Source organism: Siphateles boraxobius, unplaced genomic scaffold (assembly GCF_051911475.1).
Source record: "Siphateles boraxobius isolate OS27281-9 unplaced genomic scaffold, OSU_SipBor_1 5, whole genome shotgun sequence".
Lineage (NCBI taxonomy): Eukaryota > Metazoa > Chordata > Actinopteri > Cypriniformes > Leuciscidae > Siphateles > Siphateles boraxobius.
In genome coordinates this window covers 26,645,831-26,668,994 of record NW_027509141.1, presented here as the reverse complement: position 1 = coordinate 26,668,994, position 23,164 = coordinate 26,645,831, and the positions used below count along the sequence as shown (strand labels likewise).

At 38.2% G+C, this 23,164-nt stretch overlaps 3 protein-coding genes across 4 annotated transcripts; 1 reads left to right on the top strand and 2 right to left on the bottom strand.

The window, feature by feature from the left end:
* Positions 1-1,635: 1,635 nt before the first annotated feature.
* Positions 1,636-8,016, bottom strand: cfap107 (cilia and flagella associated protein 107). The gene is made up of 4 exons (XM_077204317.1): positions 7,637-8,016; positions 5,028-5,138; positions 4,415-4,589; positions 1,636-2,043 (listed from the first exon to the last, which is right to left on the bottom strand). Exons 1-4 carry the CDS (start codon positions 7,745-7,747, stop codon positions 1,787-1,789), a joined length of 654 nt encoding a protein of 217 aa, XP_077060432.1. The 5' UTR covers positions 7,748-8,016; the 3' UTR covers positions 1,636-1,786.
* A 423-nt stretch (positions 8,017-8,439) lies between these two features.
* On the bottom strand, positions 8,440-10,537 carry aadacl4 (arylacetamide deacetylase-like 4). Of its 2 annotated transcripts, XM_077203626.1 has the most exons (4): positions 10,324-10,537; positions 9,668-9,893; positions 9,508-9,571; positions 8,440-9,408 (listed from the first exon to the last, which is right to left on the bottom strand). In XM_077203626.1, the coding sequence occupies exons 1-4, from the start codon at positions 10,498-10,500 to the stop codon at positions 8,625-8,627; spliced, it is 1,251 nt and encodes a 416-aa protein (XP_077059741.1). In that variant the 5' UTR covers positions 10,501-10,537; the 3' UTR covers positions 8,440-8,624. The 2 variants fall into 2 exon arrangements, with proteins under 2 accessions (XP_077059741.1, XP_077059740.1); XM_077203625.1 differs by having other exon boundaries at positions 8,440-9,571.
* A 3,866-nt stretch (positions 10,538-14,403) lies between these two features.
* dhrs3b (dehydrogenase/reductase (SDR family) member 3b) lies at positions 14,404-23,093 on the top strand. Its single transcript, XM_077203624.1, has 6 exons — positions 14,404-15,066; positions 20,865-21,008; positions 21,286-21,405; positions 21,620-21,858; positions 22,449-22,574; positions 22,693-23,093. The coding sequence occupies exons 1-6, from the start codon at positions 14,872-14,874 to the stop codon at positions 22,775-22,777; spliced, it is 909 nt and encodes a 302-aa protein (XP_077059739.1). The 5' UTR covers positions 14,404-14,871; the 3' UTR covers positions 22,778-23,093.
* The last annotated feature ends 71 nt before the right edge of the window (positions 23,094-23,164 follow it).

Genomic DNA, 23,164 nt, shown 5'->3' with positions numbered 1-23,164 from the left:
ATGTACGGGTAAGTGTAACTGTCATTTACATTTACAATACAGTATTGGTGAAATCCAGTAGCAGCTGAATATGTACCATATCAGTACCACATGGATCCATTCGGAGAGCTACACAGGTACCTGTGTGATGGGGTGAGGGTTCTGTATGTGTATGTTTTTTTTTTTTTTTTTGAGAATTTTGGTCATGGATGGAGCAGCACAGCCTCATGAATTCATTTTCATTGATGAAGCTGTATTCGACCTGAGCAAAACAAGACGACGGGGTCGTAATGTAATTGGCCAAAGGGCAATTGTGCACGTCCCGGGGCAGCGCGGGGGAAATATCACATTGTGTGCCGCCATAAGCCTTCAAGGGCTTCTGCATTATCATGCAAAACTAGGTCCATACAATAGCCAACATATGCTCACATTTCTACATGCTCTCTATAATATAGTTGTACAGAACAGACCAGATCAGCCCAGGTTTGTGGTGGTATGGGATAATGTCAGTTTCCATCGGACTGCTCTGGTCCAGGCCTGGTTCACCAACCACAATCAATTTGAAGTGGTATACTTGCCCCCTTACTCACCATTTTTATACCCTATAAAGGAATTATTTTCGGCTTGGAGATGGCGTGTATATGACCGCCAACCACATGCCCGCATGCCTCTTCTGCAGGCAATGGAACAGGCCTGCGAGGACATTCAGGTGACAGCAATCCATGGATGGTTTCGACATGCAAGGAGATATTTCCCCCAGGTGTCTAGCGGGAGAAGATATTGCTTGCGATGTCGATGAGGTCCTGTGGCCAGACCCCAACAGACGGCGGGATCCATGAGCCCACGTATGAACAATTGCCATGATTTTCTGTGTTTACAGTATAGTGTTTTTTCTATTATCATATTTTTTTTTTGCTTTATCTGAATTCATGTTACTGCAATATACAGTGCTGCAATTTACAATATTGAGTAGGCCTATTTGCTTTTTTGGTTGTTTGAAAATGTGCTTCCTGAAAATATGCCTTCTGAATAAACAGTGAAAATCAAAGACTGCAGTGTTTTATATAAAGTAGACTAGTGTGATCCCCCTGATCTGAAAGTGTATGCATATGATGCAAGTATGTGTCATTTTGTCATCAGAGTTACATTTTGACAAAGAAATGTTAGGTTTTGATAGCAGAGTTTAGGTTTTGATAGTAGAGTTTCAATTTGACACAGATGTGTATGGTATATTTCCCAGTGTGGTGTCATGTTTACTTGTGTGTAGAGATTTGGCACAATGAGCGAAGTTTTGCTAAATGTGTTCAAGCAACGGACACAAACTGTAATAGACCATTGTTATTTCAGTGGGGTTCAAAAGTTTGAGACCATGTAAAGTCAGATGTTCTTTCTTCCTTATTGTATTAAATGGGGAAGTCATGGCCTAATGGTTAGAAAGTCTGGTAACCCGAAGGTTGCGGGTTCGATTCTCAATAGCGGCAGGGAATTACTGAGGTGCCCTTGAGCAAGGCACCTAACCCCCAATCGCTCCCCGGGTGCCACAGAAAGCTAAATGCAAAGGACAAATTCCTATTATGGGCTACCATATTTGGCCTTTGGATGTCCCTTTTTACTTAAATTCTAAACGTATTTTAATTGTTAAATGTTTGGACCACATTGCAGTATTGTATCTTTTTTATTTGTCTTAGTTCAAAAACACCAAAATGCTCACTGATCAATAAAATAAGGTAGTCTAAGCCCTCTCCTGGTTAAGTCCAGTCTGTGTGGAACTGGAGGGCTGAAGGTGGTGAGAGACAAAGGTTAAGGGTCACAGCAGGCTGGCTGGATTACTGGAGACCTGCCTGCAGGGTCTATGTTTCAGCGCCAGGTCCCTGTTGCTGTGGTTGGCAGGGTGCTGACTGCTGGAGAGCCGCTTGGGCATGCTGACGTGGCGAGAATGACAGAAGGTGCTGATGGGGTGCAGAGGGTATGAGGACTTATACACACTTAGTGTGGGCACAACTGCTCGCTGTTGTTGCATGTGAGCCCGCCAAGATTCCGCCAAGCCAAACTTAGTTGGAGGGCCTGTGTGTAAAAAAAAAAAACAGAGGGAGGCAGAGAGAAAAAACAGAGGCATGGAAAAAAAAACATGCAGGCTTGTTGTTTCTGTGCCACTAGCGTCACCAAACAGTAGTAGTAATGATTCAATAATAAGAGCAATGTTGAAGGGTTTTTATCAATAACTTAAACTATAAAAACATTTGTATTTATTAAAATATAAATATTAGATGAAAAACAAACAAAAAATGTGTAATGTAGCCTTGGCAACTAACTGAAGTTTTGAAGCACTAATTAGATTACTAACTGGAAATAAACAGAAACTGAACAAAAACTGAAATAAAAGTAAGTAGCCTAATATTTAATGACAAATGAGAACGTGTATAAATAATAGGCTACTGAAATAACACTCTTTGGGAAATCAGCTGATGAATGGCTAAATTATATATAAATAAATAAAAATTAACATAATCTGTTAATTGCTGCAACTGGATCGAGTCAGCAACATGACTTGGCCAGTACGATTCATTTTTGTGGATCAATTGATTAATTGAAAAGATGACTCAAAAGAAAGAAAACATCATAATAACAGTGATCATTTTGAGTAAATCATTTCAATAATTTCCACACACAGAGCTATGAGTCGTGAGAATCATTTTTATGATAGGCCTACTCAAAATACCTTTTTTTCGGAAAAATTTTCATTTAGGCCATACTTAATCAGACATATCATTCCTCGTTATTTCGAACTGAAGAAATCGCCACCTCCTTTGAGACGCCATATCCAATTCATGAACGAGCTGATTCTTTCCAATGAACCTGATTTATTGGCTCACAAATTACACTGAACAATTCATTTGTAAATCTGACTGATCTGATTGCAGTCAAGAACTCACTGATTCAATGATCAGGTCAAAATGAGCCAAGAATCGGGATATCAGATCGTACAACTGATGGCGCGAAATGTAAGTTACTATTTAATATTGATTATTGTAAATTAAATAAAAATCATGACTTCACATTTGTACACTTGAATTATAAGTGACTTAAATTGATATCTTAGTATACTGAAGTTTAATGTTTTGATATTGTATAATACTAGTGCAAAGTGCCCATGCAAAATCAGTTTTTGTGTGTGTTTTTAGTAATTGTTGGTTTGGTGTGTTTGAGTGCTCATTGTTACAATTAAACAGCAAAAGTACAGTGACATTTTTATTTGTGCATGGTAGAAAGCAGATACTGATACTGACATAATGACATACAATAAATATGGAAAAATTAACTACACGATTTAGGGAGCAGGCTACACAGTGAACTCCGAGAAAACGCTACGCTTGAGCAAACAGTTTGTGAATAGGCTACTACAATGATGGCCGTGAAAGAGAGTGTGAACACATTGAATAGGATATGTTTAGTTGGTGAATAGCATAGGCTACTATTAAACAGTAGGGATAACGTTAAGCACACCAGAATTAAATATAATATTCAGAAGTAAACAGCGTAGCTGACTTACAGATTCAGTTAACATCCACAAATGAATAAGCGCGACGATTCAGGGAGCAGGCTACACAGTGAACTCCGAAAAACGCTACGCTTGAGCAAACAGTTTGTGAGGCTACTACAAATGATGGCCGTGAATAAAATATAATATTCAGAAATAAACTGTATAGCTGACTTAATGTTTAGCTGACAGAATGTTTATGTCAGAATGTTTATTTTTAAACCACAACCCTCTAATGTCAGAATGTTTATTTTTAAACCACAACCTTCTAAGTGCTTCTTTTACAGACTACTGAGTGCTGGCTAGAATAAATTAAAACGCGGTTCATTGATCAGTACTTACTTTTAATACTTAAGTACATACTTTTGTACTTTTACTCAAGTAAAATTGAAAATGAGTTATTTTACTGGAGTAATGTTTTTATTAGAGTATCATACTTTTACTCAAGTACTTGATTTCTGTTCTTCATCGCCCACTAGGCCTACTTAAAAAAAACGGGAAAGCACTATTAAAGCTCGCAAGCCTCATTAGTAGAAATAGCTATCGGTAGCTACAAATCTCCTTTTAAGAAATTGTGTCATACAGGTTTGAAACAACATGAGATGAGAGTAAGTAAATGATGACTGAATTTTAATTTTAATTTTTAATATAAACTATTGATTTAAATCACCCACTGAAAAATATCAGACATCAATTTATCATGCACATTTGCCACTGTTATTTTCTCTCTGTGGTCAAATAAAAGAAAAAAAATAAAGACATTGGCATAATAATAAAAGCCAACTTATTAAAATAACTGATATCCACAATGATTTACAGAGATGGTCACCAACATTAATTCAAAACGCTGGCCGAACTGCATTAAACCCCATCTGGAGTGAAAGGGATGCTTAATACCTTGGACTGGATGGTCTGACCTCTCCGGGACCCAGGCCAGTTTGTCAGAATGCCAAGAGCGCAGTGTGGGCAGAGTGGAGGAGGCCTGCCGCCCGTACGACTCATCATAGAGTGTCACCAGGTAGTGGGAGGAGGGAACATCATGATGAGAAAGTAACAGCCTTGTGGGAACACCCTAAAGCATGGATTATTAAACCCATGGACATGATTTATCAACTAGAAGGACAGGACAAATCATTTACAACGTACAGCAAACTACAATGCTTAAAATATAGCATATTTAATATTTAGTCAAATTTAAACTGAAATTTGCATTAGCATGCAAAGAAGTATCTCCCTCTACAACACCACTATTGTTTTTGCAACTTAGTTTAAAAGTGAAATCATTCTTTATGGTTTTGTAATCTCTTCAAGTGACTTTTATTATTCCGTCACAATTATTATTCCGAGTTTACAGTGATAGTTCAGAGCTCCAATATGCAGTGGACTGATATTTTGGCGTTTCACATCTATGTATGTCTGCCGTCTGTCATCAAACCCGAACATGATTTACCCACTGGTGTGTTTGTGATGTTTGGTAAATGATGCATGAACTGATGGATTTGTCCTAAACCTCAGATCTGTGAAGAGCCTTTCGCCGCATGACAACATCAGGCCTGTGCAACATGTGGGGCGTGTAGTCCAGCCTGTTGGTGCTGTTTGCTGTCTTGCACTCTCGAGGGAACTGTCTCACCACACACACATACACTGAAACACTCAGTAAACAAATCCCACGCTCAGCAGTGCTCACGGTCCCTTATTGATCGAAGATGTACTCTCTCAGGTCTGTTCCTGACTAGGGGACTGTAGCACGACTTGCATCAATCCCATTTGTCTGCCTCCAGTCTGTGCTGACCAAGCTGATCAGCGGCGCTAATCACTTTTGCATAGATCTGAGCACTGTCTGAGGAACTGCATCGCTTTCAGGGTTTAAACATTGCAGTCTGACAAGTACTTAAGTAGTGTGTTAACTACTCGAAACGAGAGTGATTAGAAATTGTCTCTATATAATCCCCAGTATATGTTCTAAAAAATGTTTTAAGTAATATTAAAATAAATTGGCAACTTTTAATAAAAAAAAATGTTGGATTTGAATTGTCTAGAAACTAAATTATTGATTTCAATTTCAAACCAACTATGTTCTTTTTAATTTTTGAACTCGGCCAACAATTTTCATCAGATCCTCACTAAGGGTACGTTTACACGACAACGATGTAATAAACGATGTACTTTTCACTTATAGATGATGTTTTCAAAACGATACCCATTCACACGGATCCATGAAAACGACTAAAGACACTGTATCATATGGAAGGCCAATAGGACCAAAACGTGTGAAACTAACATGTAAACACGTGATTACGCCTTAACACGTTAGTTTCACACGTTTTGGCCAGTAGACTGAACATGTAATTCGCATTAGTATGACGTCACTGTTTTCACAAATTCATGTTTTTGTCGTTTACACTGAGATGATAAGGGTATCGTTTTCAAAAACTTGAATCTTGGATCCTATTTTAAAAAGTGTGTGTTTTCAGGCCCCCAAAACGCCATTGTCGTGTAAATGAACAGCCAAAACAAAAGTTTCCTGTTTTTAGTAAACGGCCCCGAAATCATTTACATTTATTGCGAGTATTTGATGATGTAGTCGCTCAATAGGAAGTTAGGAAGTTATTTGCAGCTCTTTGGGTTTTTAAAGTGACTCTTGGTAAGATATATATTTCGTTGCAGACTTTTAAAGTCACCAGAGTTTAGAGCATTAGATAACAGCAATTAACAAAAGTACTGCCGTACACCATTTCTCATTCACAAAGCTGTTTTTCTCAGATACAAGTCACAATATGGAAGAAAATATGATCGCAACTTCCATTTAATGTGGACTTTAAAATAGTTGGGCCTTTGGTTAAGAACTATGCAATGTTCCTGAATCAGATATACAGTCTGTCAGGCATTTTGAATTATAATTTGCATGTGCCTTGGTGTATCAAGATGAAACTTAATTCAAAGAACTAAATTTCGAATAGCATATACTAGTTAATTGTTAGACTATAAATTATAGCAGAAATAGTCAAAGTAATGCATAACTTGGACTCACTGTATTCCGGACACTTTGCACAGTAAAAGTCCCGTAAGATATCAATCCGCGGAAAAATAAACCTGAATGGCTCGTCTGTCTCCGGGGACATGCCTTCCACATGTTCCAAAGTTTGATTGACACATTTTTAACTAATCATTTTGGAGAAATCTTGAAAAAACTGCCGGGAGACGCAGTGTCCGGATTACAGTGAAGACTCACGTTGTTCCGGACGGCTGAAAATTTCAACTCACTGTGTTTCGGACAGGGATAAGGAGTCATTTCTAATATAAAACATACATTTTAACAACTATAAGCTGGTGAAATAATGATATTAATCTTTATTTATATGTTGTATATTTATTATTTATAACCTAATTGTCTATACACTCTTTTAATCGACGATTGCTTATGGCTTATAAGTAACTTAAATATAACTTAATGGCTTAAAATTTGTTAAATTGCATGTAATATTGCAATTCCAGATAACGTGAAATTACACAGATGTGTTGAAATGACCTTTAAAACAGCATTTAACATTAACGTTAATTTAACTTGAAGTGTTTTAATGAGGGTGCAGTGATGCGCCGCTGCCGTTCAAATTCATGTCGGAAAAAAGTGCCTCATTGAACGTGTATATCCCTTAAAAAAGTACAATTATTTGCAAATTGTAACTCATAATTATTTTATAAGACAATAAGAATGTTTTATGTCATTTTCTGGTGGGTGGTCATGTTTTAAGAGCCGTTTTCTGCGGAGGTATGCTTCTCCCCTCTTCCTTTTGTCCTGCCGGAAAACCCTCCCCCCGCCATTTTCTGAACAGTCATTGGTGTACATTAGAAACTCACGTTGATTTCTTTGAAACGACTGGCTCTTGAAACATAGGGTTGGTCGGAATCGATAGAGGAGAATGCAAAGATGACACGGATATATATAGATGCCATGACCTGAAAGTGTTTATTTATAGAATTTGCGGAAAAGTTCAAGTGTCCGGAATACCATGATGTCCGGAATACAGTGAGTCTACGTTACAGATATTGCATACAGATATTTAGCATCAGTTAAGAATACCCACACAACACAATAATGTTATAAAAAAATATACCTACTTGTAATTTCTCCTCCACCCAATTACCAATGAGTACTTTGTTGCTATACTTCTGCTCTATTCTCCAACCAGGCTGGCTCCACTTGTCATGAGAGTTTTCCATTTTTTGCATGCCGTAGTTTCTTCAAATGCAACACTACACTCTGCAAACCTCCAACTTGGTTAGATGGCCAGTTATGATGCAGGCTTCCTTCATGACATCGTCAAAACAGGAGACATTCTAGAGTTCCGTTGCCATGGACACACCAAACACCACTGCTGCCACTATGGGAGCAGCTGCTGCAAAAGAAGTTTCATCAGATTCCTTTTAAACGCACCACGCAAATGCTGACTAACACCCTGAATGATGATAATTAGCTTCACTTGTAGCACCAAAGGAGACTGCAGTCTCATACAAATGAGGCTGTACAAGGGACATGCGATGTGGGAGGAATTTTAAGTGTGTCACATACTGAAATATCATTCATGATTCAATGGACAAATTGAGCATTGTTTGTACATAACAAATGCAGTTTAACACGTACATCAATCAAAACATTGCAAATCAAATACAAAACTCTTTGATAAATCTAATGTGACTGTTTTTTCTTACTAGGTTTAGTCACAGAATATTGGATGACAATGAATCTTTCAAGGAGAAAATTGCTATACAGTGCAACATTTATCAACGGCCATGCTACAGAAGTATTTTTCCTGTTCATTGTTCCCATAGGGATTTAAAAAAAAAAAAACTACGAGATGAATCATATTACAAACTTTACAAAAAGTTCAAACAAGAAAAAAGTATACAAGACAAAGGTAATATTGTGTAATTAATGGATTTAATGATGAAAAGAAGATAACTACAATCAGATGAACCAGACTGTTCAATTTCAGAACCCGACTGTTGCGTTCTATTGTTAAAGTGTATTTTTGCTCATTCATTTATCATGACATTTTTTTAACAGGCCATATTCTAAATCATTCTGACAAATCTTTTGCCTTCCCAGTCAGAGAGTCTTTACATATCTTACAATGCTGTCCAAACCCCTTTGAGAGGATTCAAATGTCAACCAGCCTTGGTTGAAGAAGCTGATGATCCCATGGAAGCCATCAGATAGATGCTCCCACGTGACATCCACTCCTACATCCTTCAGTCGCTTCTGGAACAGAATGCCATCGTCTCTCAGCACATCAAACTCGCAGGTCAGGACGAAGGTGGGCGGATTGAGGTGAAGAACATCGTCCTCGGCTAGTAAAGGGGAGATCTCTGGATCTAGGCCCTGTTTGATGATGTGATAGACGTCAGCATCGTGGTTTGCGATAACTGGCGGACTTATGGCTCCCTTTCTAAACTGTGGTGGAAGATTATCTGGATCCAGCCATTTCTTATAGTGACGTTTTCGCTCTGCAGGAACATGCTTGCCTTCCAGAATCTGCTGGCTCACAGAAGTAATCCCATTGAGGTACTGCAGGAAAAAGAACACCGTTCGGCTTCTGAACAATATGGGCACTGAGTGGTTCTGCTGGTATGAGGGCAGGTGGAAATCTGCCATCTGCAGAGCCGGGTAGATGAGAACCTGGGCACAGGGAGATGGCAGATGACCATCCTGTGTTTTCGATAGCCTCTGGCAGAGAGCGGCTGCCAGGTTCCCCCCTGCACTGTCCCCACCAACTGCCACCCTACGTGGGTCCACACCGAAATCGGTTGCCGCTATTGACAAGAAGTAGCGAGTCACGACCTCACAGTCATCCAAGTGGGCAGGGTACCTGTGCTCGGGGGCCAGACGGTAACTAAAAATGGGAAACAGAGAATGAAAACGACAGAATAAGATTATGAAATTCAACCGGACAGAATTTATAAATAAAACCGAGTATGTCAAGTCAGCTAACCCAACAGACACAACTGTGGTGTCACTCTCCAGTGATATATACTGACACACTTCATCGTAATCATCTGTGGAAGGACAATTAAAAGAACAATTAAAACATCAGTACTTAAAACATCGACACAACAGTATTTTACTGTCTATGCATGTATATAGAGTTTTACCAATGCACCCAAACATCCATCCGCCACCATGAAAGTAAACCAGGCCCCTTTTTTTCTCTCCCGATGCAGCTGTAGGCTCATACACCCTCGCTGGAACTCCACCAAAGGTCAAGTCCTTAATACGAAGCCCGTGGGGCACTGACCCTTTTCTGCCCATGATAAAAAATCTGCACAATCGTGTAAAATTCAGCTGATGACACAGCCCCAATCGCACCAGAATTTGGTCCTACAAAAAAGACTCGTTGACAATGATTGGCCAATTCATAATATTTACATGTCATTAAATGAGCCACTCAGGGGGTAAAGAAGTCAACTTGGCCTTTTGAATGAGGTAACCATGTTCTGAGTTAAACAGAATGGCTTAAGAGAATTTCGAGTTAGTGATTACAGAAAAACATTCTTTTGAACTTGCTATGCCCAGTTTTAATACATCAGACATTACTGAAGAGTTAATAAATAACTAAGTTGGACTTTTGTATGAAACGCTTTTATATGACAAAAAAATACTCTGTGCTGAAATATTAAGAATAAAAACCAGGATCAGAGTATATATTACATAACATACAATCGTTAGTCCTTTGTAATAATTTAACAAGAAATGGGCCAATATGATTGGATTTGCCAGAGAATGCAACACAAACAGCATGAACACTCACCACAACGTTCATCCCAACATACGCACAATGAATCGCATGTAGTTTCCCAGGATTAGCAACTCCAGGAGGAATATTTGAATTTCTCTGCTCAAAGTATACTAGGACAACTACCGACATACAAAAAGCAGCAAAAATAGCTGCAAACACAATGATCAGAATTGCAGTTGCAGTGTACATGGCTGTTTGAATATGCTGCACACAAAGCAATAAATGTTAAAAATACATGTTCCTTCCCACTTTCATTGCAGATGTATAAAGTGAACGAGAGCCAAGGTTGCCAAGTCTACAGGTTTCACACAGAACTGGGGTTGATTTTTTTCCCAGAAGTTTGAGACAGTTTTGCACACATTAGATTTGTGTGGACTTTTTGTGGCAGGATAAAGGTGGTTATGATTATAATACAGTGAAATTGCAAAAATAGTGTCAGCAGAAATAAGTTAACTGTGGGTGACTGGCCTATATTAAGTGAATGGCTACTTCAAAAAAGTGTATTTAAATGATAGTATAGCATAATGGCACTGTACACATTTATACTATCCTAAAACATAATAGGCCTTACCAGTCTACAAATAAAAATAAATCTAATCTGGTGATCCTGACAAATGCTTTATCCCCACAATTCCAACTGAACAGAAAACACATTAGCTAATTAGTGATATCAACAACAAACCAGTAAATATGCTGGCTGATTGTTTACATAGAGATACTTGATGGTGACATGGATTTAGAGAAGACAAAACACTGCATATTCACCAACTGGAAAATAACTTAGTTCCTTTAATCCTATTACTATGCAAATTTACATTAATGATAAAACAATTTTCCATGACAGGCAATAGTATATGGCTCCCACTGAGAATGCATTTGATTTATTTAGTGAACTTTCACTATTGATCTGTAGATGGCAGTGACACTCTAACTGAAAAGAAAAAGCCATTGTGTTGAGCATCATCGTGCTGTTATATTTCCACAACAAAATGTGGAAGATGAAAAAAAGCATCATAATCACATAAAAACAGAGGATAATAGTTTTACTGGGACATTCTGTGACACAGTAAATCAAATCAGCATCTGTGATTTTGGCCTGTGTTTGATCAACAGATCCAGAAATGGACCAATTTAAGTGGAACATGCTTTACTCCCCCATCAGACAACCATTAAGCCTTCTCTGAGAGTTGCTGGGCCATTACTAAGAGGCACATCATAGCACAAAGCAGTCTTTGTGAGCTTGCATTTCAACGAGTCCGGTCTGAGCAGCCCTCTATTCAGCTTTTAAGCAGTAGAAGCAGAGGCCAGGCCAAAAATCACAGTCTGGAATCTCCACAACGGCTCCTGGGTTTACTGCGTGAATTTAAGAGCCGTTTACAAAGGTCTCGATGTTCTGGAGGTGCACTGGTCTGCAGGAATCCTTCCAGTTTGAGAGCTGTGGACTGAAAACAGCAACAAGAGACCCAAGTGTAACAACATTTAGGGCAAACAGTACCAAACACCTATTCACATACACACACACCACACTGAAAAAGTTGTGGACTTTGCAACCCTAGGAGTTTGAATTGAGAAAGAAAAAATAGGGAACAAATAATATTTATTTTACAAACCAACCTTTATAAAACGTTACCAACAGTATAATTTCTCTCATAACCCATACAGTATTGCAACCAAAATGCAGTCATCATTATTACAATAAAGATAGCTTGAAACTATCAATGGCATAAAAAATAACTAAATATAATAACTAAAATTAAAATAAATGACAGGAATATTAAGCTAATAAAAAAACGTTATATATATATATATATATATATATATATATATATATATATATATATATATATATATATATTACAATACACTATAATATCCGTAGGTACGCCCATTGTTTACCACCATGCGGTTAAGGTAAGATATGCCTTGCGTTTATATATCATGTAGGCATAGGCCAGGCTAGCCTACTGAAATATATTTTCTGTTCATACAAACATGTCTTGACAAACCGGTTAATTTTTTCCTAGACAGTTCAACAAGTCCTTTGTCGTGTTGACACTTAAGTGTTAGCTTGCAGCGTTTTGAATTGAAACAGTGTCAAATTCGGTCACAAGAGAATAAAGCACTTTAAAAACTAGGTTAAACTGAAAAAGTCAACCCAGTGATTCTCGCAATCACATGCCAGTATAACAATACAAAACGATAAAAAAGAGCATTAATTATCGCTTTGAATGAATCTTTCATGTCAAGGAATCGTTTTACTGAAAAACTTGTTAGTGAACGAACTAGATCATCTCGTTTGTGTAGGCCTGCTGCCGGCGGATTGAACGAGTCATTTGTCCAGTACGTTAAGTTTAAAGGTGCTAAATGTAGCTTTTCTTCTAAAATGAATCCTTTTTTTATTGTTATTATTATTTTTATTCCTATTTCTATGTGAAGGCTCCGGGTCGGATTTACCGCGAAATCCATCGGATGTGACGTGCATGCGCGCTCCCGAGCCTCTCTCCTTTTTATGTACAGTCTATGCGACGGCACTGCAGCTAACTACATGGAGTCTGATAACACCAAAAAACAACCTGCCTCCAGCACAACACAGACTCCAACACAAACTCCACATAAATATATTTTTTTTTTTTAAGTTTTATCTGCTGAAGCTCGTCAGGCCAAACGTGAATCGGATCAACTTCGGAAGAAAACACGGATCAACATCGGCAGAGCATTTGAATTATGGAGAGACCTCCGCTTTGTTTTAGTTATAGTTATATATTTAGGAATAAAAACAGACCCGGAGTTGGCTTTCATCCCTATTGTGATTATCTGGTGTGTTGAAAGTCTCAGTGTGGCCGGTACCATGAGTACTCGCTCTTGAGTTCGAGCACGCGCACGAGCGCTCTTGTAAAAATTGGTTGCAATCTGAAACATCACCGCTAGAGGCTGCTAAAAACTACACATAGCCCCTTTAACGTTACGTCGGAAGAAGAAAATAATATTAAAGGGTTAGTTCCCCCAAAAATGAACATTCTGTCAGTATTTACTCACCCTCATGTTGTTCCAACCCCGTAAGACCTTTGTTCATCTTCGGAACACGAATTAAGATATTTTTGACGAAATCTGAGAGCTGGATCATTCCTCCATAGGCTTCTTCAGGGATTGAACTGGCCGGCCTCGAAAAGTTATTAAAGACATCGTTAAAATAGTCCAAATGACTACAGTGGCTCAATCTTAAGTTTATCAAACGACGAGAACACTTTTTATGCGCAAGAAAAAACAAAAATAACAACTTTATTTCAACTATTCATTTCCTTCTCTCTGGGCCTCGAGTCAGGTTACTAGTTTAACAGCGTAAGCTTCTGTTGGTGTACGTCACACGCATCACACACATGACCAGCGGCCAGCCTACGTGTGACGTAGCTCTACGCAATTACACTAGTTTAACTGACTACAGGCCCAAAGAGAAGGAAATGAATAGTTGAAATAAAGTTGTTATGTTTGTTTTTGCGCACAAAAAGTATTCTCGTCGCTTGATAAACTTAAGATTGATCCACTGTAGCCACTTGGACTATTTTAACGATGTCTTTAATATTTTTTTGAGGCTGGCAAGTTTCAATCCCTGAAGAAGCCTATGGACTAGTATGGAGGAGTGATCCAGCTCTCAGATTTCATCAAAAATATCGTAATTCGTGTTCTGAAGATGAACAAAGGTCTTACGGGTTTGGAACAACATGAGGGTGAGTAAATACTTACAGAATGTTCATTTTTGGGTGAACTAAATTTATTTTATAAACTTTATTCTTTATCGAATGATTAAAGTCATACCCAGTAATTGATAAAATAGAGGACAATTCCTGGCTTTCTTTTCCCGGGTAGGCCACGCAAAATTATTTGAAAATGACACATTTTATTTATTTACTTATTTAGTTAGTTAGTAAGAGTCGAATCTAATTATATAAAGTGAATGATAAATGTCATTTTACTGAACCGTTTCAAAAGGTCTGAATCACTGGAATGAATCAAAATCCCCACAACTAGTTACAAAAAGCACAGGTTGAGAGGCAACGAAATTGGCTGTAGTAGCCTACCATTTCTGGGGGAGGAGACTTAACGTCATAAAGAAACGAACCCTCACGTCGCCAGCGTTTGATACTGTCAGTCCTCCAGTTGTCAATCAAGATAAATGGTCTCTCTAAAACCCCTATCAGACCTGAGGTATCGTCATAGTTGGGTTCTGGCCGCTGTCATTCGCGACAGGGCTCCGTCTCCGGTACAAAGCAGCAGCGCACACTTGTCGAAGCAAGAAAACAGCTCCGTGGATAAAGAGTTTATGTGGAATAAAGGTGCGCAAAATTACAGATATTTCGCTGAGGCACACATAAACTGAGTTGGATTGTGGTAGATAGATGCATTTCAATCTATTTAGTGTGCGTCAGTGCTGCAAAATAAGTCAAATTGCCTTATCCACTCATATAAATAGGAGTAAAGGTAGTCGCTCCGAGCAAGGATTCAATTAGTTCAGCAATTGTTCCATGCGAGAACTGAGATAAGCTGATACTGAGACGGAGTGAAATGGATCTGAAGGCGCTGGGCTGCGTGGTGCTCTTACCTATTCAGATACTCTACTATATTGTCAAGGCGACCGTGTGCTGGGTCTTACCGAGCAGGCGGAGAGATCTGACCGGAGATGTGGTGCTTATCACGGGTGGCGGACGGGGCATTGGCCGTCACCTGGCAAAGGAGTTCGCCTTCCGTGGAGCTAAAAAGGTAAACATGATGTATCATTACTCTTGGCCATATTGCTGTATTTGCGTAAAATTTATTTTTATAAATAGTGCCAATGTTAGTAGATAGCCCATAGTTTCAATACCAGGTGGTCTTTCTTTCTCTTTCTGACATTAGGCTATAACTGATCATTTAAAAGTTTCATCACTGTAGCTACATAGCGGTATTTGGCATATAAAATATAAAATAATTATTAAAACAACTACTATCAATATAACACATTATTTAGCCATTTCTATTTAATGATGTTACTATCAAGAAATCTCAATTGTTATTTATATGCACATATCAGCCTATATTATAAATAGCCCTAAGTCAAATAAAATAAAAAGGTAAATCTAAATGATGCAAGTACATTGGACTTCCCTGAATTGAATTATACTGATGACGAATATCAAATTTAATAATTAAGTAATGGAAACAAAGTTGTTTCAACAACGATGAAAAAAATTGTACAGTGTAACTTTATTGTAATAATCATAACTGTAGAAACTATGTTTAAGTATGCTGTGTTTAAGTAAGTAACTGTGGTTATCATGGTAAACTATTAACACAAATCACTAGACTAGTAATGGAGGAGTTTTTTTTTTGTTTTGTTTCGCAAAGTAGCACTCGGGCTACTCCTCTCCCTAGAGACATTATAATGTCCTCTTCATAAACCCATTGTCTTAACAGTGCATAGGTCATGACCCCTGCGGTCAACAGATCAATCGAATTGTAGAGCTGGATCCCAAAGACTGGTTCAACTTGTACAACAAACTGGGTCAACTAACAAACAGCTATTTTGGGGAAAAACGGCCTTCTTTCAAACTTTGACAGCTCTCATTTTCAAATTATTACACTTGTCTGGTTGGAAACCCCTCTACAGAGGCAAGTGACCCAAGAAATGCGTGGTGCCAGCAACTTTGACCTTGGCTAAACACTTGAAAGATTAGACGTCTGACCTTTCTAATGAATGTTTACTGTACAAGCTCTATCTGCAGTATTTAATGGCTTTATTAAAATATCCCACATTGGCAGTAGAGTAGGCTAATGTTCTTGTGTCTCAGCAGTAAGATTGCAAATAAGAGTGATGTGCTGAAAGTCAAGAGCTGGGAAGAAATGTCTCATCTGCCTCACCCACACAAGATATTGCATTATAAATAGACCCAGTGGCCCAACTGTAGTAAACAGAGCTTAATACCTTCTATAACCACAGTGACAGGGGCCCCAATGCTTGGCGGCATTACACCCAAGGCTTAGATTTAAACGCATTTTCCCCCCAGACAAGCTTGTGTGTATGGGGCTAAATAAAAACCCATAGTAAAAGTCAAAGCGCAAACCTCACACGGCAAACAGCTCGGAAGAGCTCAGATCCCTGAATGCTCGCTGACACAAGTCACCTTTTACATCATCTCAGGGCAAAGGTCTTTGAAAAAAGCATCTTTGCAGCAGTATGCTAAAGGAAGCCAACACCCCCTGTTGTTAGCCATTGTCAAGGTGTGAAGACTCTGGAAAAGACACCTGCAGTGGCAATCTTCACAGTTAGCTCATTCTTAAGGAATGCTAAAAAGGCATGAATCATAAATGCACAGGCTAGGAGTTAACTTGACCACCCTTGCCTGTTAGTGGGGGTTGTAATTTTCCAGAAAGCAGGCCGTTATTATGGCGTCCAAGAGGTCAGCAAGTCCTTACTGCATGGTAATTCAACACTGGAAATATTCTGCGAAAGATACATCATCGCCCGCTATCCCTAAACAATGATTTGAAGAACCAAGAAAAATAATTCTGGACATTACAGAAGCACCAACATTGGTGACCATCCATGTGGTCCCATGGATGATGGCTTAAGGAAGTGTGAAGGAAGTGAGCCCTATGTAAATTACTTTCTTTATGTGTATGGGTTCGGGGGAGGGTGGCAGGGACCATACAGCTCCCAGCTGGTTAGTGCCCTGTGGCTGACCCTTCTGTCTCCACACTAATTAGGTAGCGGCAGGCGACTGCCTCCTGAACTCCTTGTGCCCCCATGCACATACAGACCCTTTCCGATAGGAGCAAAGTGGATTACTTTGGCTACGTCTACACTAATTCATTTGAAAACGCATCTTTTATATTATATTTTGGCCTTCTGTTCTCACTGAGACTGTTTTTGAGCTTTTTAAGATGCTCTCCCAACTGGATAAATTTTGCGTTGTAGTGTGGACTGTGAAAACAGAAGTATTTGAAAACAATGACGTTTATCCATGTGAGACATATTGTACCGATTGATAACTATGTTTATACCAGTATGTTTCTGCATTGTGCCGTTCACTTTTACAATGTAGCTTCATAATACATTCTTACAAAGTTGACAGAAAATGTACTCACAATTTCTGTCCTGCTGCAAAACCTAAACATATTTATTCATTGCACAATAAGATGATAGCACTTTTCGACATTTCAGTGTGGAATACAAACTAGAATGCAAACTTTTAGGAAACGCGTGAAAATGATTGTGTACGGGGAATGAAAACGCCATTTTTAAAAATTTATTTCGGATTAATGTAGATGTTGCCTTAATATAGCAATAAAGATATAGGTTTAAAAATCATTCTACATATAAAAGAACAGCAGAGTCCATACCACAATTATAACAATAACACCTCACTTTCAGAATGATTTTTTCCAGCTGATGAATGATAAAAACATTGACAGCCAATCAGAATCCACCCTGCTTTAATGAGATTGAGCATTTAAAGCGGCAGAAACCAAAACTTTAGTGTGCTTAAAGGGGCATTTGGCAACTATTTCAGCTTAATAAAACGTTTAGAAATCATTTGGATGGTTTAATAACCTGTTCTGGTGAGAATGGTGACTTTCCCTGCTCTCACCAACGTTCCTAGGTGGAAAACCAACCTTGCAACATGAGGATTAACGTCCCGGTAAATTGGAAATAGGAAGTCTCGTGAGAAGCGAGAACGAGCGAGAAACACAAACTGCTTTATGGCAATTCAACATAAACACACACGCCGCCCTCAATGTGTATGATGTGTATGATACCCACCTCGGTAGACATAGCTCCACACGATAAAGTTGTCCGGCTCCGATAATAACAAATGCACATGAGCAGCGGTAGAAAGGCGGAGAAGAGTGCCGCAAGGGAGTTTTTTTACGACATTGTTGTGAAATATACCTCACAGCTGTAGGGGGAGCTCGTTGAGATAACATGCGACAACAAAAGTGAAAATCAGCGAAGAAATAGCTAGGGTTGCCGAATGCCCCTTTAAATCAACAGAATGGTATTGCCCACTGATGTGGACACTATTATGGTTCATTCTTGGTGTGAACAGTCCTTTAGGGTGCAAATCAGTGAAACTACTGTTCTTTTTTCATGCATTTCACCTAAACAATAGATTTTATGCTCCTTCATACTGTAAGTGCTTCATACACAGTGTGTTTATCTCTAAGGAAACACAATATGCGTCCTCACAGGACCGGATTAAGCATGGTTTGTTTGCTCCTTATTTTCACATATTATATGCTAATGCGGTGCACTCAGCCATTGCTACTCTAAGGACTTTAGTGATAAGACTTGTAAATGTGATGTGTGCAGATGAAGCTCATAGTGTGATTGTATGGGAGACCACCTTGTGAGCTCTTGTTCTCTCACAGAAATATCAAGATTGTTGTGAAATCCTATTATAAGCTTAATCAAGACCTTCCCAGTAATTAGCTCAAAGGCCATGCATATAAAGCAGACCCATACAAACACACAGGCAGGTTTATCAAATAAACGTCCATTAGGCCAAAGAGGTGAAACCAGTTGCAGATCAGACCATCTTTGGCCTAATTCATCAGCAAACATCACTGATAGAGATTTCTTTAGGTTAATTAGGATGTCTAGCATTACATTGTTATCTGAGTAGAATGAATTTAGCTAGAAAAACACATTTTCGTTGAATACTATATCTTCACATTTCAGATTGACCCTACTTTTCCAAATAGGAGTTGGCTGAAATGCATACTTAATGAAACAAACACACCACATGCTCAGAGATACTGGAAATTTCCACAAACCCTTTTAAAAAGAGAAAAACATAATAGGACCAATTACAGGCACCCGTGGCAAATGAACATGTATCATTCTTCACAATCAGCCAGCAGTGTGAACAAGGTTACTGTCCACTTCAGTATTTTGCAGTCATTTTTTTTCTATTATACAAGCTTAAAATAGACCTTGGGTTTAGCTGACGAAAATATTTTGGCTCTAATCAAATTTAATGTTTATGGAAGGCAAGGCTAAGTTCCCTTCACTGGCCGTTGTTATAAAATATCACAATAATGGAACTCTGGAGCTTGTTAGCTCTCCACAAGTCTGTGATATATTCCCCGATTTCACACACATATTTTTACTTATGTGTGAAATCGTATTTACATATACAACACAATAGACTTCTATTGTTTTTATATAAAGTTAATTATAATTGTTATTATAATAAATTATAAATAAATTATTAATATATTATAAATGTGTATGTTAAAACTAAAAATATTAAAAATTTGTTTTTGTTAATTGAAATAAAGCTAAAATAAAATAACATGAAATATAAGTCTTAAAGTCTTAAAAGTCTTACAAATATTACCTTGGCAACTAACTTAATAAAATAAAATAAAATCCATATAGAAAAATTAAAGAAATATTTAAATAAAAATAATAAAAATGGCAAAGGCACATAATAAAATTATTAAAACTTAAAATAAAAAATGGCAAATACAAAAATCCTATCATAGTATATAAATATACAAATAGCACTTTAACTATAACAGAGCTAATATTAAATAAATAAATATTTCTCATAAATCATTTTTTAAATGAGCTTGCCCCCAAAGAGAGGTTTGTCATATTTAGCTAACTTCTGCAGCCAAACTTGTAGAGAAAGGATAGCCAAGTTAACCAACACATTATTGTGCACACACTATTATGTGGTTGTTGAAGCAGAAAATGACCGGGTCCGTACGCCCAGCAGGCTGTGTAATCTTTATGGGAATTTGTCTGTGAGAGATGATGAGGCAACATCACTGATTTCATTACCTTTCCTTGACCTCTCAGACTGAAAAATCGAATTGACCAATCACTGCCCCCCGTGTTCCCTGTCCCAGCCAATCCATTCATGCAGTCATCTCTCTTAATCCTTGTCCAAACTAATAGTGGCCTGTGAAAAATAGCCCCACTCTTCAATGAAATGGCCTATTCTTACTATAACTACTATGTTTCACATGTTGGTGTGGTATATATTCCTCAGAAATGGATCAAGTTTTGGGGGTAAAACTTGCATAATTCTGATTTAAAATATAATTTAAAAATTTCTGTGGAGTACTATATTTCTGCTATTCCTCAGAGTTATAAGTAAATGTGTTTTTAATTTAAAAGGGACATAATGAAATACAAAAAACAGATTATATTCTGACTCATGCTTTTTGTGTCAAAAGTTTTGGCATGAATTGTAGGCCACATAGTCTCTTGTGTTTACAAGTATACACCCAAATTGAAGAACAAGACTTGATAAATTAGGTAAGACACCATTCAAGCACAAGAACTGACAATATGAAATACTTTCAGGCAAATTAAATCTACTTTGAGACACTGATACATGACTAAGCACTTATCTGCACTATTGAACAGTGACCAAGTATGGTTTTGCTTCCAGAAAGATGATTTGTTGCTAATGTGGCAGATCACATTATGTTTTGTAAACCTTTATATTTCTGGTCGGTTTTCTGTTCTGTTTCACCTTTGACCTTTGGTCCCTATCTCCAAACAGCTAATCCTGTGGGGCCGGACGGAAAAATGTCTAAAGGAGGCGTGCGAGGAGATCACCCTCATGGGGACAGAGTGCCATTACTTTGTTTGCGATGTGGCTAACAGAGAAGAAGTTTACAAGCAAGCCAAGGTTGTCAGAGAAAAGGTATGCCCCATAATAGCATACCTTGAGGAGTTTCTTAATAAGATTATAATAAGATTAGTTCAAATTGGTTGGCTCTAATAACCTCTAATAACCCCAGTGCTGGCTTTGTCTCAGCTCTGCTGCCTTCCACCCCCATAGCCTGGATAGAGATTACACCTCGCATGAAATGTCTGGGTTAGATAAGCCCCAGCAGAATGGCTGAGCTAACTAGCCATAAAGGTAAACGAATCTGCTTTGGAAAGAATGTCTCATAGTGGATGTTTTGTTCTGATGGTAGGTGGGAGATGTTACCATTCTAGTGAATAATGCTGCAGTGGTGCATGGGAAGAGTTTGCTGGACAGTGATGATGATGCTCTTCTGAAGTCACAGCACATCAATACAATGGGACAGTTTTGGGTAAGTACCAACATCAAGTTTTTTTGTTTTTTTTCTCATTCGAGAAGCTGTTTTACATGGATATGCGTTACATTAGGGAAAAAAAGATGATTGCAAACTTCGGTTTCATGCAGACATTTATATTACATTCAAAAATGTACAATTTTCATAATTTTCTTCCAAGTGCCTACTTCCAGGGATTTAATTTACCGTTTAAAAATCCTTTCATCCACAGACCACAAAAGCCTTCCTGCCTCGTATGCTGGAACTTCAAAACGGCCATGTTGTGTGTCTCAACTCCATCCTGTCCCTGTCACCCATACCTGGTGCTATTGACTACTGCACCTCTAAAGCATCATCACTAGCCTTCATGGAAAGCCTCACTCTGGGGTTGCTGGACTGCCCGGGCGTGGGATGTACCACTGTCCTCCCGTTCCACACCAACACTGAAATGTTTCAGGGCATGAGAGTCAGGTGAGCTGAAGTTTTAAATTGCAGAGCACATGAGTACAGCACAACTGGATTAACTAATAAAAACACCACTCACATAGGCAGCTTTTCCACAATCATGTAAATGGTTGATGGCTAAAATAAAATTCCGCCCCATATTTTCTCTTGATTATTTTGTTTCAGTTGGCAGTAAGTAAAATGGGCTGGAACATCATTTCAAGTATTTTTACGTCAATGTGACATCTATTTACTTTGCTAATGCGTGGTTGTGGTTTTATTTTAAATGATTTCTCATTATTCCAAAACAATTTTCTTTAATCACAATGCAATAATTTGCTTTTCCTCCAAAGCAACTTTAGTTTTCACATAGTCAGACTTTTTTTTATAATATTGACCAAAAGCCAAATCGTTTTTAAGCCATTGTTTTAGCAAACTAACATTTGGTCTGGCTTCATTGTGGTGTGTAACACCCCCTTTTCATGATCCAATCAATTCCCAATGAATAAAGTCCTGGACCACCTACCTTTAAATGTAATACAATGGTACAAATACAATATTTGTAAGTGTGACAACCAACAAACACAAGTGTATTTAACTGGGGTTTTTCTCTGCAGGTTTCCCCAACTCTTCCCTCCTCTAAAGCCAGAGGTGGTAGCGCAGAGAACAGTGGATGCTGTTAGGACTAATATAGCTTTTGTTTACTTACCCTGGACCATGCATGCACTCGTTATCCTCAAAAGGTACCGTCTGAGTCATTTTACAAATACAATTGTATTTCAAAAGCAAATTATTTCAGCAAATATGTTTCGGAAACCCTCATTCATTACATTTAATCACTTTGTTTTACCCATCAAACAGTATGCTACCGCAGAGTGCCCTTGAAGAAATCCACAAGTTCTCAGGAAGCTACACCTGCATGAATACTTTCAAGGGACGGACATGAGAGGTCTGAAAACGACACGTTCCAAGTGTTACATGTTTTGATAGTCAAACAGCTATGGAGTTCTTATGGAGTATTCCAGAAGCACTGAGTTAGAAGAAAAAGGCGGCACGCCAGAGCACATAGTGCCTCATTTCCAGGACCATTTTAAGGTTATCAATGACCTGTGGGTTGAATTGTTGGATAAACACAGAATGGACAGAAAAAGCCTCAATCGAACGCTGTACTGTATGTGTACTTTAAAGTTTTTATCAATCACCTTTTAACTACTGTCACTGTAAATACAGCATCTGAATAAAAAGCAGTTTTAAATACAAAAGTCTTCTATTTGGATGTTTTAAAATCAGCGAATTCCAGACTCACAAAGTAAAGCTGTAGACTAGCCCTGGG